At 41.5% G+C, this 18,579-nt stretch overlaps 1 protein-coding gene across 3 annotated transcripts in view; it reads left to right on the top strand.

Moving 5' to 3' along the window:
* GRB10 (growth factor receptor bound protein 10) overlaps window positions 1-18,579 on the top strand; it is a 140,649-nt gene that overhangs the window by 62,671 nt on the left and 59,399 nt on the right. For 2 of the 3 annotated variants that reach the window (XM_072153162.1, XM_072153163.1), the window contains exons 4-6: window positions 7,404-7,620; window positions 7,696-7,743; window positions 9,068-9,206. In XM_072153162.1, the coding sequence (XP_072009263.1) occupies window positions 7,404-7,620; window positions 7,696-7,743; window positions 9,068-9,206 (404 nt within the window). The remainder of the gene's footprint in view (window positions 1-7,403; window positions 7,621-7,695; window positions 7,744-9,067; window positions 9,207-18,579) is intronic. The other variant, XM_072153164.1, reaches the window with a different exon arrangement.

Raw genomic sequence — 18,579 nt, 5'->3', positions numbered from 1 at the left:
ATGGAGTCTCAGCGGGTTAAGATAACTCTGATGAATAATGTATAGTTGTGTCATTTTGTTATTGACTGCTGGTGAAACATGAAGGTGTGACTCTAAAATCTCCTCCACTACCTCATCTATTTCTGGGATGAGACTCTTCCATCTCTGAAGGGCTGGTAGTTGCTGGCTGGTGGCTAAACTGCTTATAAGATGTGAGTAGATGGTGGAAATGATTCCTCCTGGTCCCTGCGATCTGACTACCCCTACTAGTGGATATGAGGATATCGTGAGATTAGGATCAGGGAATTGAGGTTGTAATACATGGCGTAGCTGTAGATACTTATAAAAGTGGGTAAGTTGTACCTGGTACTGTTCTCTTATCTGATCGAAAGAGAGGAGGACATTGTCCTTATATAAAGCTGCTAACGTATGTATACCAAGGGATTCCCACCATTCCATGTTTTGCAAGCGCGCCACATGCGGTAACTCATCATTATGCCATAGTGGGGTTTGTGATGGAGTGGCGGTAAAGGGGCAGATGAGCACAACCTCTCTCCACACTGTCTTGGCTACCTTGAAGATAGGCAATGGACACTTGGTCCCTTTGTTGTCCCTCAGCAATGACCACAGGCTTACAACCTTAACATACTCTGCTAGTCGTTTTTCTGTGTATTGGAGAGGTTGATGTGAAATCCAGGAGTTTAGGAACTTTAACTGTCCAGCTAAATAATAAAGGAAGATGTTAGGTAGGGCCATACCCGCTTGTGATTTAGGTCTCTGCAATTTAGCGAGCTGCAATTTCTATTTAGAGGATCCCCAGATAAAGGTGATTATCATGGAGTCCAGGGTGCGAAAGAAGTGTTTGGGGATCGGGTAAAAAACGTGTTGGATCACATACAGACATTTTGGTAGAACCACCATTTTGACTAGATTGATCCTGCCTGCCACTGATAAAGGTAGGGCGGCCCATGTTTTGAATTTATCCCTGAAATATCCCAATAAAGGGAAGACATTGAGATCACTAGCCATCTTGGGTTGTTTTGTTAGTCACTCCTAGGTATTTAAATTTGTCCATGACCACTAGATCTGACACTGTTTCAGGGGGATTGTTGGCCCTGACAGGGGATAAATACATAAGACAAGATTTGCCCCAGTTTATACATAGTCCTGAATACAGACTAAAATCACTTATTAAGTCAATTGCTCTGGGCAGGGAAGTGTCTGGGTGTGACATGAGAAGATCATCTGCGTAAAGGGCAAGACGATCCTGTCCTGTCCCGTGGGGCACCCCCGTAAATATTGTATCCTTACGGATTTTGATCGCTAGAGGTTCAATTGCTAAGGCAAATAAAAGGGGCGAGAGGGGGCACCCTTGTCGAGTGCCTCTTGCGAGTGGGAATGAATTAGCTAGTAAGCCGTTTAGAGATATAGAGGCTCGTGGATTCTTGTAGAGAATTGACACCCACTTACAAAAGTTAGGTCCAAAACGGAACCTTCGCAGCACAGCCTGTAGATACTGCCACTCCAGAGTCGAAGGCTTTGGCCGCGTCTAGCGAAGCCAAAGCCTAGTCCTCTTTCTTCTCTACACCTATTTGCATGATGATTTGCGACCTTCTCAGATTTTCAGAGGTGGACCTCCCAGGCATAAAGCCTGATTGGTCTTCATGAACCAGAGATGTTCATAAAGGCAATGTAAGTATTGCCGGCCTGTAAATGACCATTTATCCTTATTTATGGTAGAGGGATCTGCAATGTAGGCCGCCTCTAACTGGGCACAAGTGGCGACTAGTTCGGCTTCTTCCCTACGAGCTTCTTTCTTAACATACGATATTGCAGATTGTAAACATCCTCGTATATATGTTTTAAGAGCGTCCCACATGGGAACCTGGGGGTCCATCATATCATTATGCGCCAGGTAGTCAGCTATTTGAGCCAGAGTGCGGTCAGTGGCAGGCAGGAGAGAACCAAAAGGGGTGAATTTTCCGGGGGTTAGTCAAAACATGAATCTGACCACCCTCCGATCTTGGTAAATCTTAGATTCCCAGAGACACCTCTCGGTAGGTGGGCAATGTTATGGGTGAGCGCAACCCACTTGCATTCCCGCACACATAATCTATTCTGGATAGGGAGTTGCGCCCAGGAGTGTGGCAGGTGTATTCTTGTATATTAGGGTGACGGAGCCTCCATATATCTGACCAACCTAATTGTAGTAATAGACGAGCCAAAGGGGTCTGTATGTCCAGGGGTTCTAGTTCTGAGTCATGTCTGAATTTATCAAGAACAGCATCATGTAGGGCGTTAAAATCTCCCATACAAAGGAGTAGCCTGCAGGAATTGTGCTGCAAAGTATGCAGCCTCATGCAAAACAGTCAGTGAGGAGGTAGGGGGGTTTAAATGCCCAAGATAACAAATGGGCGACAATTTACCCACGCTTGAGTGAAAACGAACCGCCCTTCTGGGTCCTTCCTGACTATACCCAGTTCCCATCTCACTGAGCGATGTATGAGGAGTGAGACCCCCCTAGAATGAGACGTATGCGTGGAATGTTGAGACCATTGAATCCAGGGCCTATGTATGAACCTGGTACTTGTCTGTGTCAGATGTCTCTTGGAGACTTATTATAGAGGGGGAGTGTTGCAGTAGACCCGCCATCACCATGTTACGTTTACGGGCATCCCCTAAACCCCTAACATTCCAAGAAGTCAATGTGAGTGACATATTTTCCTAAGTTACCCCAAAAATTTATCCTGTGTATGTGTCATATGCTGCTACCTTAACTACACGGTGAAAAACAAATAAGTCGTAACAAGTCCCTATAAAAGAGACTAAGTTTAACAGCAAACACTATTAATATAACAAGCTCTCTAAAGAGCAACCAATGCAGTAACTGAGATGACCAAGTCACTGCAGTATAAGTTGTACGGGGAAGTCTGCGCTCTAGGTGGAACAACCGCGCAGACTATCGCTTCACAGCAGAGCACTTTCCTCACACTGCGGCAAAAATTCTACGTTAGACCGCCAAATGACAAATATCGCTCCTTATAGAAGGAGGGCATTAACTTTGTTACATACTTTACAACTGTTGTGCTGTATTAATATTGTAAATAATTTCCCCCATATGGGGATAACATAATGCAACAGAAAGCCTTGTATATATGAACCAAAGTTCGAGTATACTTAACAGACGATGTTGCACATAGGAATGCACAAACACAGTCCAGGGACAGTTAGTGCTGCTCCGGGCCTCTGGGCCTATGCGGCCTCCTCCTCGTGTTTAGCCAGTCATCCACATCAGCCGCTGAAGAAAAAGTGGACACGATCTTCATAGACAACTCACCTGGCAACTAACCTGGCCGGGAAAGCCATGGAATAGGGAATCTGTAACTCCCGCAGCCTCTTCTTGACACTTATAAAGGAAGCCCTTGACTTCTGGAGAGCTGCTGAGAAGTCCGGTAACAAGGATACTGTGCTGCTCTGGTAAGTAATGAATCCCATACGTCTTGCTGCGCCCAAAATGGCGTCTCGATCTTTGCTGCATAATATACGGGCCAACAAGGGGCGTGGGGGCGCTCCCGGAGGTGGTGGCTTGGCAGGAACACGATGGGCCCTCTCAACAGAGTATATGCTAGAAACGGAGAGGTCTGGTAGCATTTCTTTAAACCATTTTTCCATAAAGAGAATGGGGTCAGCACCTTCAGCCCTCTCTGGAAGTCCAAGGACTCTGATATTATTGCACGATAGGCAATTTTCCAGATCGTCGGATTTCTGGGCCCACATTTCTGCTGCCTTCTCAAGTGCTGCAATCTGGGCTGCCGCTGGAGCATTATCATCTTCTAGGTCAGTGATGGCGAACCTTTTAAAGGCTGAGTGCCCAAACTACAACAAAGACCCACTTATTTATCGCGAAGTGCCACCTCTGGCACCAGTGCCATGGGTTAGCCATCACTGTTCTAGGTGAAAGATTCTCTCCTCTGTGTCTTTGACACGCTCTCTCAATTTTTGCGTATCCTGCCTTAGAAGCCCGACATCCACTCGTATCTCTTCTATCTTGTTGGTGAGACTGTGGAGTGCTGGATCGCTGTTAGGAGCTGTGTGGAAACCTCTTTGAGTGTTGGCTCCGGCTCACCCTCCGCTGCCGAGGAGTCATCAGATTCTGAGGCCACAGGCGCAACACGTGCGCGTGTGGTTGTCGCGGCGCTATCTTGGGCTTTCGGCCTAGCGAATTCCTTCAGCCGCTCTGCTGCCGCGGAGGTGCGGGATTTGCTCATGGCGCTTCGTCCACGGCAAGAGGATCGTTTGACCAGTGTCCAGGGTATATTGGCGGTCCTTTTACAGCAGGATTCTAGTAGCGAGGTAGGCTCTGGAGCGGAGCTCTGCTCAAGTGCCTCCGCTCATGCCGGAAGTTGGGTCACGCCCCCCAAAATTTTCTACTTCTATCCTGGGACAGACTTCGGTCCTCTCTAGACATAAAGTTCAGGCTTCCAGGAGAGGTGGTAGAATCCCTGAAATGGTGGCTAATTCCAGAAAATCTAGAGTTGGGTCTTGCTTTGGCTCCTGTCTACGAAAGGGTGATTATAAGAGGCCAGTCCTTGGGATGAGGCGCCTATTTAGGAGAGCAAGTCCTCCAGGGTCAATGGAGTCTGCCCGAGAGCATGCTATCCTCAAACAAAGGGAAACTCCTGGCAGTACTAAAGTCTTTCCAGACAGCTTTCTCTCGACTGACATGGCATGTTACGGGGCAGTAGTCAACACTATGACAGTGGCATATATCACCAAGCATGGAGGTAAAAAGTTCAGGAGTGTCCCAAATTCACTTTGACAGAGGAAAATGTTTTTTGCTCCCTCAAGGGGGTCCACATAAAGGGAGTAGAGAATATTTCTGCAGATTACTTAAGTCGTCGGACTGGTCCCTAAATCAAACAATTTTTCAAAAAATAGCAAGGTTATGGGCATCCCATACATAGACGTGGATTTATCGCTAGCAGTCATGGGTAGGGTATTGGATAGCTGTTGAAAAAGCATTAAAGCCCTCCACTCTAAAAGTACAGGTTTCAGCTTTAGGGGCTTTACTGGACCAGGATATAGCAGGCCATCCATGGGTTTCTAGGTTAATTAGGGCAGCTAGTAGAATTAGGCCCACAATAATGAATAATCTTCTCCTTGGTATCTTGCATTGGTTCTCTAGGTTTTGTCAGGTCCGCCTTTTGAACTCTTAGATGTATAGCTCTAGCTCTAAAGTTCCTTACCTATAAAACTGTCTTCCTCACAGCTAGCAGATCAGCCAGAAGGGTGGGAGAGAGAGCTACCTTGTCATGTAAACCACCTTATTTTAGGGTTCTGGAAGATGGTTATTCTTAGACCTTCCATAGACTTTCATAGTCTGACTTTTATAGACCCAGGATCTCACACTTCCATCATTCTGTAGCAATCCCAAAACAGAGAAGGAAGTCTTTTCATTCTATTGATGTCAGGAGAAGTATTAGCCAATGTTTGATTCCTACTTCATCCTGGAGAAAAATGGATAGTTTGTTCTTTTCACAGGAAAGAATAAAGGAGATAAGGCTTTGGCTACTTCCATTGCTAGATGGATAAGAATTACAATCCGAATGGCATATGACATTGCAGAAGAATCTGCCACGGCCAAGATTAATGCACATTCTACAAGATCATTAGCCACCTCCTGGGCGGGAGAGGAGTCGCCGCTTTTTATGCGCAGGTTTCCTGTCTCTGCAGATCCCTCTAATCAAATTTTAAAAAAACAACTCCTTTTGGTTGTATCTTTAGGACCAGGCCTAATACCCAATTTTCACCTAGTATACAGAGATCCTATATTTGTTGGTAAACTGTTGCATGGGCACACGGCAGGGCATAGAATGGAAGGCACGCCATTCAGACCAGTTAAGCATTCACATTTTACGAGTTATGAAACTTTTTTTATTTGTAATGGGACCAGGCTTATTTTTTCAGATATGCAATGCATTAATTTTTTTTTTTTTTTTCTTGTAAAAGAACACTTTTTATATTGTGTGGGTTGGTAGCTGTGGTGGTACCCAATATGTGGTTTGTGACTTTTACTTTTGTATTGTGTAATGCGTGGAGAGCATCGTAGGGGAGCTTTTTTAAAGTTTTATGCCCCAGTGTGTTAGAACAATGTAAAACATTTTCCCACAAATTCAAGTTGGGCCCTATTCACAGGACAAGGCCCAACTTGCTGATCAGTGGGCCTCCCATGTACCTCAATCGGACCCCTTGTCTCTAAGGGAGCTTAATGGAGCAGATGGCCGTGCATGACCATTCTGCTCCATTCACTCAAAGGACCCAACAAATTGTCAAGCGCTGCTTTCTTCTCTTTTTTTTTTTTTTTTTTTACACCATAAAATAAATAGCTTGTTGGGCTAGGTTTATTTTTTTGATACTCGGTGAGCCCATAGACTTATCCTGGCAGAAGGAGGCAACAAGCCGTGCCTTTTCAACCTGCTCCTCCATTGAAGCCCATGACCAATGCCATTGTATTGCACCCTACCACCCCATCTCTGAAAGCCTCATTGGCCTTTTTTTTTCTTTTTATTACATAAAAACCCTCCTTGAATCTAAGTGTAGTCTGAATTGGCTTTTCTCCTACTGGTTAGAACATCTGCAGAACCCAAAGTCAACTGACATGGAAAAGTCTTTGAACTGAAACAGAAGCTGCTGCAGATTAAATTCTGTGCCATGCTGTTGTGACCTTTCAACAACTAGGATCTCTCTCCTAAGGGGGTTCTTCCTTGCATAGCATTTGGTGCTGTGTGTGTTTATTTCCAAGAAAGTCTTTTCTGTTTTCGTACCACGGCAGGTTCTTTTGGTTTTTTTTTTTTTTTTTTAATGTGACCTCTTTTGGAGGAAATTGGCCATCAAAAATCAAGCATGACAAACCATAGTCTTTGTTCTCCTAAAACCAACTTTACAAAATTATGCTAGTGAGCCTGATGAGCTCTCTGCCTGATGTTTCAGCTCTAAGTGGGAGGGAGAAGTCCTTCACAGTGAAACTGCAGCACAGAGGGTCTCTGGTAACTCCTACAGAAGACCTTCTGGCTTCTACTCTTTACCGACTTGAGTAGTGGCAATGCAGGTGCATTACTAGTCTATTTGTATCGAATAGTTGGAGTGGAAGCGTAACTGCAAATACCGCTCCAGTTCACAGGACGCCCATTCCCTTTTTATTACGGTAATCTCCAGTGGTAAAACTTAATACTGAAATCGCTGTGCTGAAGTTGGCTTTATTGGTGGGCCTAACACTAGTACTTGGATATACATTCAAGGTAATCTGTGATCTTGTTGTTGTTAAATATACTGCAGTTGGGCACCCCAACTTGGTAATGGTTACCTTGGTTAATACCATGTTAAAAAATTAATCTGGTTTTTAAATAGTCTTTCTTCATTCCTAGATGATGATGTTGACCTGGAAGCTCTAGTCAATGATATGAATTCATCGCTGGACAGTTTATACTCTGCGTGCAGCACAGTGTCTGAATCTGTGCCACTTCTTAAAAATGGTCAGTTAAACCAGAGTCCTCTTTCAAACTCAGGAACCAACACTTTACCGTCCATGCCACAGAAACAGAAAATGCAGCGTTCCCAACCCATGCAGATTCAAGCAGTAAGGTACTATGATCCCGAAGTTGCGTTAAATGTTCATGATAATTATGGTTGTTTACTTGTTAAAACTTCCTATTTTAGGCTTAAAAAGAATGCATACAAGACCAAACCAGCGGTAAATCTTTCAAAGTAAGAATTTTACACTGGCAAAGTAGTCTTATTTAGTTTAAATTTTTTTTTCTCAGACACTTTTGCACAAATGGTTGCTACAACTGGACTGAAAATTGTGTATCGTTCAAACCAAGGGTTCACGAAGTTTGTCCATGTATATTCTATAGTTTGTCTGGTGGCTAACCTTATGTTTTTTCACAAACACCTTTTTTAAATAAAAAATGCACTTGGTGAGGTGGTAAGAAACGCCATGCAGATATGGCAATTCCCATGGTTGACTGTTTGCTATATTTCTAATAATCTCACTTTTACATTCAATATAATATACACATAATTGTACTTTTAAACGTCACTATTGAACAAGTTGTATGTTTTATACCCCTTGCTCCACTTTGGCAGCAGGCAGAAACCACTGTCATGTGTATGTTGAAATGCCCACTTTTCAAGCAACAAATTATGAAGCTGGTCCTATTCCTGTCCATGTTTTGTAGTTCGGGTATCATCCAGCCTGATGATTTGTACATATGGTACATATAGTTTAAGGTTTTTTCAGACTAGTCTTTTTGATGCCCACATGCTATCCATGATTTTTTTTTTTTTTTTTTTAATGGCATACTTGCCCATTGTTCCATTTGGCTATTCACATGTAGTTTCCTTGTTCGTGTATGTGCAGACCAGCATTTAATTATTTATTTATTTTTTCTTTCCCCTCGCCTGTGGACCACTTCCATATAAGCCAATGGGTAGATCCTGAATTCTGTAGAACGAGCTTTCCTTACTGAAACTTTGTATTATGCACATGGCACATTCCCCTCTTTCCACGACTGGATCCAGGCACTAAATAACTCTCCCATTTAAAAAGTGGCTATTCACAGGAAGAAGGATAAGAGGTTCCATGCCATCTAAAACCAATTGCTTGACTCCCCCCTTTACTGCGGTACCCCAAATTCCATACATACTCTATGTATGGGTCCTTCTCGCCCTTATCAGTTACACCATTAGAGGTGGTCCTGGGGTGAGAATATGGGGAAGATGCGTGGTTGGCTGCTTTGTGCTGTTTGTTTCAATTTCTTTATCGCAACAAGGGCATGTGCGAAATTTTACTCATTGTTGTACAGTACACCTCACATGTATGATAATAAACATGCTTGACGTTCTACATGTTTTTTTTCTTTGCCGTGGAGACGATCCGGCTATGGTAGTGGACAGTGTGCATACTGTATAACTACGCTGTGCTCCGAATTTTTCCCTTTTGTGGGGTCCTGCGAGACCACAATTTATCTGCCTTGTATCTCCAAATGCCTTTTAATAAAGTTTGATTTAAGTTTCCCTTTTTATTTAGGCGTCTTCAAGAGGAGCAACTTCGCACATCATCTTTACCAGCAATACCAAATCCCTTTCCAGAGCTCTGTACACCTGCAAGCTCCCCAGTACTTGCACCAGGATCTTTACCTCAAAATCAGCCTGCCAGCAAAAAAAGTGTGAGTACCCTACAGAAAAAATTAAAAAATTGCATTTAAAAAAGCAGTGACTGCTTTATGGTACGTGAATCAGTTGTTTTCTAGTGTACACAGTCTACATGTAATGTAAAGGTGGCATCAACAGCCTTCATCTTCGTTCGATTATGCTCTATGTGATGCTGAATTATTACTGCCTGCAGAACTGTTCCGCAATTTGCAACAAAAACGTCAAATGTCTAGACTCAGGATAGTATGACAAGGGGGAGGGGTGCCAAAACTTTTTCAAATGTGCGAAATAGTTTTGTGGCGTACATTATACCAACTAATTGGGTCAATGTATAACTCAAGTCTTGGGGTGCATCTACACGTTCTGCTTTGGGCATCAAGAACTACCTTTTTCACTCCACTCCAGTTTTTCAGATGCAGAGTAGCACTTCCTTACCTATTATCACCCCCACCTACTTTTGGCATTTCTGGCAATTTTGCCTAATAATTGACCACAGCAATTTTTACAACTTTCACATGTACAAATGAATCCTAAATGACTGCATAAAGAATTACTAAAAACATATAACCATATAGTTTTTGAAAGCAGACTCTTGTCCCATTTAAAAATTGCATTAACATCATTCCTTCTCTGCTACTGAGGTATCGGTTGCTGAGCTCTGTTGGTGCTCAGCAGCTGATATATCTGGTGTGGCACTGTGATGTTGTCACCATGTCTCCTAACTTAGAAGGCACGAGAGCCAGGCACAATGCGGAGACTCTATTGTGAGGACGTACAAGGATAAGAAAGATGTTCTTGTATTAACAATACATGGGCACTCAAGCACCTGCACCCGCACCCGTACCCCAGGACTAAGTACCAGTACAGGAACCGCCAAACCTGACTACATTTTGGAGTACAGTAGGTACATGGGAGAGGTTGTTAAGTAAAATAATTCTTCTATTTGTCTAGAGCAGAGAGCTTGGCAAATCGGACCCTGTCCCCATTGGGGCACACAATCTAAGCAACATACCAGTATGTTTTGGGGCTTGGGAGGAAACCTGTACCAAGTGCTTCAGTCCTATAGCTCTATTCAGAAATGAAGGCTGTGGAACATTGATGTGCAGGCCAGAGGGGAATACCAATTCCCTCAAATACCAAGAGGTGGTAAAAATTTTTTTTCGATTTTTGTAGACCAGGAAGGGAGGAACACCACAAATTTTACCAGGCAACATACTGTACTCCACACTGCAAGCAAGTGAAAGAATCAAAAACCGGTGGAATATTAAAAGGAAAACCATTTATAATTTAAATGCATGCCCCAAAAACCTGGATTATGCCTAAAGGGCTATTTTACACTATCATTCCTCTCTAGATGATTAGTTTTAATACATAGCCGCATGCTGCACCTTCCTTTCGGAGTCTGTTCGTTGGTGCAGAAGGCCAGGTAGATGTTAGAAGCTGAGAAATCCTTACTGCTTCAGTGACTCACCTATGACTGGTTTTCTTTCTCAAACAAGAGATGTTCTAGCTGCAACCAGCCCTGTCCTCAGGGTCTGACTGGAAGGGCTCCTTCAGTGGACCATAACCTCCAAAAAAAGAGGTTACTGTGCCTCATGAGCGCAGGGGATACGGAGTGCGGCAGTGGTCACTTTCAGTTCTCGTGAATTTCGGGAGGCTTCATTGGCTGTTGCTTGGTGGTTGCCTCCTGAAGAAAAATAAAAATGAAGCTATTAAATGACATAAAGTGCTCATATTTTTCTACCATTCTGTCTTGTAATGGTGCAACAAGCAGCTTTTTTTATCCGACCTATGGAGACTAGTCATTTTGCTTTATGTATCACACTGGGCTGGATTATCAAGTGCTCAGATGGTAGGTATTTTTTGCTTTGCGTGCTCTATTGGGAGAGATTTGTGGCTCATAAGTGGTAAAGTTCAGTTTTGTTTTGCCACCCACTCTAGATTGGATAAAGACAGCCTAGTTAAGTTCTGAAAATGGGTTGATTAGTGTATAAATATTAGTAATCTGTACTGTCCACTCAGGTATTATATCTTCATTTCAGTATATGTTCAAATTTTACCATGTGCACATTTGTATAAAAACTGGGAAATTAATGTATTAAGGCTTTTTAAGCTGTGCCCACATTTAGTTGGTTCTGGGACACATTTTATTCAAACATGTCCTAGCTAACACATAGTGACACTTTTCAGAGCTTTTGGCAGGAAATGCACCTCTGACTTTCATAATGCCATTCCTACCCACTTAGAGATGCTATCTGGGTGGCTGGTTTGACCTACATTTTCAAAAATCTCTACTTGCACCATTGCTATATTTCCTTGGGCTCAGTTTAAATGGACTATAAATGTGCTCTGGTCATTCTTGTGTTAAAATTTTGGTGCATGAAATTGTGAAGTGATTGACTGACTTAATTGCTACAAATATTTTCTGTCAGGCGTTGTCTGCCAGAGAGGATACTTATTTAGGCACATGGAACTATTTAAAGGGGTTTTCCCACAAAGGCAAGTTAGGCCATATCCCGTGAATAGGGCTTAACTTGCTGATCAGTGGGGTCTCAGTGCTGAGGCCCTGCAGATCAAAAGAATGAGGGGTCCGACCGACCCTTTTTAGATGCGGTTATGTCAATTTCACAGGTGAAAGACATGAACTGAATGGGTGAATTTGATTTTGAAGGCGAAAGCTGTTCAATAAATGTCATTCACCTGTAGATTTGATGTCTTTCACTTGTTAAAATAAGTAATACCACCTAAAACCAACCCAAAACTAATTGCGATGCAGTCTTAACTGCAACGTGTGACAGCACCCTGTGAATTATCTGTCTTTGCAGATTTGTCAATTTGGCCTCCTACACATTGCTTTTGGATGCGTGATTGTTTCAACAGTTGGAAAGGTGTACCTTAATCACCTGTTATAAACCACCTGTTATAAACCATTAATCCTTCCCCCAACCCCTTCACCATCATAACACCACCAGAGAGGGACTGCCTACAGGGACAGGAAAACTGCTCAATAAAAGCTGACCATTTTTCACCCGATTCGCTTGCTTCCTGTCCCTGTGTATGGTTTACTCCCCTCATTCCAAAAGCTATAATCTTCTTAGTTTTCTGTTGAGCAATGTATATGGGTTTATCTGTGGGACAAATTGTATGTAATATTAAATTGCCCCACTAAAAATACAAATGCCTGGAAAAATTTTAAAATGTGTGGTAAAATTGACCAAACACATTTGTGTTAGTTTTTTTGTGGACTCTGTTTTTAAAGCTTTTATTGTGCACTCAAAATGAAATCTCCCCTTTTTATTCTGTTGGTCGATACGGTCACTGAAATACAATGCTTTGTTTTAGTAGATTTAAAAAAAAAAAAACTCTTGTACTAACAAATTTGCCATTTTTGCCAAATTCTAAGGCAATTAAGGAGGGTTAAACTAATCACCTGAGGAGGAACTGTGCATGCCTGAAGGAGCCACACCTCCAAAATGTTGCAGCCTTTCCCCCGCTCACCTGGATGCCAAAACGTGAGAACTTGTTTCATTCTATGAATGATCTGTAAATAGAATGTTTATCATTCCAAAGTGGAAGATTGAGTCACATTCTTTTTGTACTACTTTTAACCGCTTTCTGCCATTGCCAGTTAATGATGTGAATAACCTATGCAGTTTCTATGTGTGTATTGAGATTCATGCCAGGACAGCGATCATAGGGTGAATTTTCTCTTACCCAGCTCACTGTGCTTGCACTGAACTAGTAGCAGGTAAAGATGGGAAGTAGCCCATGGTTTACTCATTAACCCCCTTCATGACTGATAGTCATTGGTGCCTGAATGTCCAGGTCAATTTTTGACGTTCTGCTATGCACTTCTTTAAAGGACAATCTCTGGAAAAGCTTTACATATCATAACAAATTTTATTTGATAGGATAGTTTTATTGATTACCTATTTTTTTTTTTTTTCTCTAAAATTGGCCAATAATTGACTAGAAATAGACCTAAAACTTTTACCAAAATATATGTTCTAAATAAGGACAGCAGTATTCCATCACACTTTCCCAGGTTCAACTACAGGTGCAGAGTGCATGTACATCTGCAAAGTGAGTCTCCAGCATAGTGATGGGAAGTCTAGCTCTTCTTCGTGTGCTGGATCATTAGGCCCTGCTCACAAAATAGAGCCGACTCTTCTGGCTCCTGAATGTCTCCAGATTAAATATATACTGTAATAGGGAGCCTCAGGCCAAAGCCATTTAGGGGAGAGGCTAGGTGAGCTAGACGACTCCCTTGGGTCATGCGAACGAGCCAGCACAAAGAGACAGGTCTTCCGCATGAACAATCACTACTCCCACAGCTGCCTCTTCATTATTCTGACAGGCTGGAGGGGGGCACACTTCAAACACCTTTATATTTTAAAGTCTCCTCTTTAATGATATATGGATGCTTAACAGAACCGGAGATCTCCACTCTTAAAGTTAAAATTGGGAATAAAAATCTGTACATAATAATTTTTTTATTTTTTGTACAACTTTTAGGGTGGATATCTCTGGTTCTGATGATCCATATTGAAGTGGAGATACTTCTGTTTAAAATTGCATAAACATTTCTGTGGCAGGTTTTAGGAGATGGTGACCAACTTGTCAAGACATTTATCGTCATCCTCTGCATGGGGCATGTGCAGATGTTCTGTGTGTATAACCGTAAGTTGTAAAGGGGTAGTCCGAGACCTTTCAAATTATGTGGCCAGGAGAGTGGACTGCTCAAATATTTACTTGGCGCCGCGGTCTCATGCTGCCATCTCGCTGGTCTGTGCCCCTGTTTGTTTAGAGGCATGAAGCTCCACTGCCTTCCTTTGGCCAAGGTGGCAGACCACCTGTAGCAGTGATGGCGAACCTATTTAGACAGAGTGCCCAAACTACATCCAAAATCCACTTATTTACCCTGAAGTGCCATCATGGAATTTTATAAAGTAACTTACTGCTATCTGTTCTTCCACATTTTTCAATTGTTTCGCACGCCTGAGGCCACCAATACTGTTGACAGAAGGAAGGCAAATTCAAACTAACATTATAGCCTCATTCCAGGGTCTCTCTGTACCGGAAGAAATGGTGGGTCTAGCAAGATGAACTCCAAAGATCATGCCGTTCTGTCAACACCTTCTTACTTTCCCCGCAGTTCCAAACGGCCAATAAAGTGTCACTTTGAAATGGTGCTGAGAGCAGCATCTCTTAAGTTTGAAGTGTTCGGTGAAATCTGTCCTTGGACAATGGCCTGAGTGCCCCAGTGCCATAGGTTTGCCACCACTGACCTATAGGGATGGGTGCACTAAAGCTGAACTCAACAGAGCTGTGGTTGGGTGGGTGTGGTTGTGTCTTGACGACGCTTTTAAATACTGCCGTAATTGTGGCTTCAGGTATGTAAATGGATTTACTAAAATATAATCCACTCCGTCACTGAGTAATCTTTAGTTTCAATGCTTTATTTATAAATCCAAAATGATTAAAACAGAATCCATCCTCAATAAAACATCACCATGTATCTTTTAGCGGGGAGCAAGCCTATGCGTTTCGGGTGTACCCCACACCCTTAGTCATGGCATGTAAATGGGTTTACCTCCAATGGAAAGTATTATACCTGCATTTGAATACTAGATCTTACTGGAGGGTGGTCAGTCAAACTCGTCACTTGTGCCTGTTTGGAGTTTAGTTCTGCTGCTCAGAGTTCAGACTTGACTGTTTCAGCAGAGAACTCATGCCGCATTATGGTGCATTGATACAGGCTGCGCATGTTCATATAAAATGTCTCGTATAAATGTGGTGGCATGATTTCCCGGGCTGCGCACAAAGCAAAACACAGGATTCCCTGAATTGTATAGAAATATAATGCAAAGAGGTTCCCTTTGCCAGCCGATCAGCCGCACTGGAACTATTAACTATTACAGCCCTTGGGATCGTGCCACCGTACAGCACATTTAAACTAACTGCAGATGTTCATGAGACAGCCCTGCTTCAGATGAGTATGCTTGCCATACTTGTACACTGCAAGACATCAGTAGTTCAATGTTTTAGTATGAACAAGTAATTAGAAGATTACCTTTTCTTTGTCCTTCTAAAATCCTTGAACTTAATATAAAATTAATAATGAGTCCTTAATTACAAGTTTTCTCATTTGGAGTCACGATCTCTAACACAAACTAAATCCTTATTGAACTGGCATAATGAACGCAGGTTTTTTTTTTTTTCTTATACACCAAAAAAAGTTTAAACAAAACTCCATTGATTAAAAAAAATTATAACATTTTAATTTCTCCCAGACTGGTGATGTAGTAAAGTGATTTTTCCCAAAATGTTGATGGTTCTTATAAAGCATACGTACTACTTATGCTATACAAACCCACAGAATAAAATATGTTTTTTCATGGTTTAAGTAAAAAAAAAATGCCAAATGTTTAACATCCCCCATAAATTACATTACATCATTAAGCCCCTTTTTTTTTTTTTTTTTTTTTTTCATATATAATGGTCAAGATTGATATGTCAGTTGGTAAAAAAGGGCACCACAGTGATTAATTTTAGAAAGAATACCCCTCAAGGATTTTTTCATCAGCCTCTGCACTTTGACAGTTTTCACTTTGTACCATCGATTTCACATTAACTCGTTGAAAAATGTTGATAGTTTAGTTGGATTCTGCCATCTGCCTACATACGTTGTTTTTCGCACAAGTCAAGACAGTGCCCCACTTTAATTGGTCAGGTTTCTAGGTTAAATGGAACTGGACATATTCACTGTTAATTTAGTGAAAATGTGATTTTATTTAAATGTGTATATCTCCTGTTGTGTTTTTTTTGTTTTTTTATCTAGAAACAATCCTATAAACACAACTCTATATTAACCCCTTATCATGTGACGTAATACTACGTCACTTGCCGGGTGCGGGTGCATGGAGAGGGCTCACAGGCTGAGCCCTCTCCATAGCTGCTAAGGCCCGTGACCCGTGATCAGTATTTTCGCCGCTCCCCATGACTTAATCAGTATGGCGATCCGTTGCCATGACAGCCTCAGGTCTTCCGAAGACCCGAGGCTGCTTCATGTTAACCCTTTCATTACAATGTGCTATTAGCACATTGTAATGAATGAGGAGGAAAATCCCCATATACTGCCATACTGCAGTATATGATAGGATCGTACAGACAACGTAGGGTTAAAGTACCCTAGGGAGTCTGAAAAAATTATAAAGTAAAAAAAAATTATAATAAAAACATAACTCAAATCACCCCCTTTCCCTAGAACTGATATAAATGAGCAGTAAAAATCATACTCATTGGGCATTTTCGGATGCGTCGATACCCAATCTATCAAAATTGTTTTTTTTTTCACTGCGTTTAACTCTGTAACGGAAAATAGCGCCCAAAGTCGAAAATGGCACTTTTTGCCATTTAAAAAAAAAAATGTAAAATTCTATAAAAAGTGATCAAAAGGTTGTACAGTGCTAAAAATAACATTGTAAATGTCATCAAAAGCCACAAAAAACTAGTATACAGAGCTTTGGGAAGTGTAAAGAATAAAAAGTTATTTTTTTGTACAGGAGGTTTTTAATTTTTGTAAATGTATGAAAACTTAAAACCTATACAAATTTGAAATCCCCCGTAATTGCACTGACCCAAAGAATAAAGTAGATGTGTCAATTGGGGCGCACATTGATATCTGTAAAATCCACGCCCACAAGAATACAGCACAAATGTGGGTTTTTTACCAATTTGCTGCTTTTGGAATTTTTTTTTCCCTGCTTCCCAGTACACGGCATAGAATATTAAATACCACCACTTTGAAGTGTAATTTGTTACGCAGAAAATAAGCCATCACACAGCTCTGTACATGGAAAAAATTAAAAAGTTGTAGATTTTTGAAGGTGGGGCGTGAAAAATGCAAAAACAAAACGGCTGCGGCGGGAAAGGGTTAGAGGACCTGTCACCTAGAAATTTGGCAATAGGAGCTAAAGTAATCCACAAAACAAAGAAGTTGTCAGCTCACCTGGGATGAGTGGACTAATGAGAAGATTTTCTCGGGCTCGGATTACACCAGCTTCAGAGGAGGCACTGCATTCAAACGCAGATGTCTGACTCAAAAGTAAACTCCAATCCCGTTTTAGGTAAAAAATTATATATCTGTTTATTGAAGTCTTCAAACATTTAATACACAATAAAAAGGTGGACACGGATGGCAAACAGTCATGTCAAATGCTTACACGATCCCGCCCCCTCATGAATACGCCGGACCACATTGAGAGCGGTCCGGCATTTCTGTTGCACTCCGCGGTTTCCGATAACGCTATCATTGTAACACCGCTGCTGAATTTCTGGGTGACAGGTCCTCTCTAAGAGGAGATTCTCCCCCTACTTGGTAAGGAGATGAGACTCTAGTTGATTCATGGCTCATTTCAAAGGCAGCATGTAGAAGCCGCAGAAGACACTTTGCAAATTTACATGCAAGGTCTCCATCTCTCTGGACGTGGAAAATGGTTTTGAATTGATGTGGTACCTCATTTGGTAAAGGGTTACACAAGCATATTCTTTTTAGTTGTCTGTGAATTCTATGAAAAATATTAATTATTCTATGCAGTTAGTCTTTCTGGGGAAAAAAGTTAACATGTACAGTAAAGGGGTTCTAAAGATATAATCTTAAAAATCCATAACTTTTTCATTTTTACGTGTACAGACCTGTGTGAGGGCTTATTTTGTGCGTAACAAATTTTACTTTCCAGTAACGTTATTTATTTTAACATGCCGTGTACTGCGAAGCTGAGAAAAAATTCCAAATGTGGAAAAATTGAAAAAAAAAATGCACGTGCTTCACGTTCTTGTGGGCTCAGTTTTTTCCAACTTTGACTGTGCACTCAAAATAACACCTCAGCTTTTATTCTTTGGTTCGGTGCAATCGCGGTGATATCAAATTTATATAGGTTTTATTGTGTTTTAATACATTTTCAAAAATTACACGAATGTGTACAAAAAACGCTAATAACTTTTTCATACTTTGGTGCACGGAAATGTGTGAGGTGTAATTTTTTGCGAAATGAAGCTACGTTTTCATTGCTACCATTTTGAGGTCTGTGCGACATTTTGATCATTTGTTATTTCATTTTTTGTGATGTAAAAAGGTGTAAAAGTCACATTTCGGACATTTGGGCACCATTTCCCGCCTCGGAGGTCACCTCCAGCCGTAACGGTTTTTATATTTTGATAGATCGGGCATTTTGGGACGCGGCGATACCATATGTTTGATTTTTACTGTTTTATTATGTTTTATATCAGTTATATCAGTTGAATTTTTAATATTTTTCATTAATTTTTTTTAACTTTTTTTTTTTTTCTTTTTTTTCCCACTATTCTTAGACCATCTAGGGTACA

This window comes from Engystomops pustulosus, chromosome 5, assembly GCF_040894005.1.
Source record: "Engystomops pustulosus chromosome 5, aEngPut4.maternal, whole genome shotgun sequence".
Classification (NCBI taxonomy): domain Eukaryota; kingdom Metazoa; phylum Chordata; class Amphibia; order Anura; family Leptodactylidae; genus Engystomops; species Engystomops pustulosus.
The sequence above is the reverse complement of the archived record's forward strand: the minus strand, read 5'-3'. Positions and strand labels throughout refer to the sequence as shown.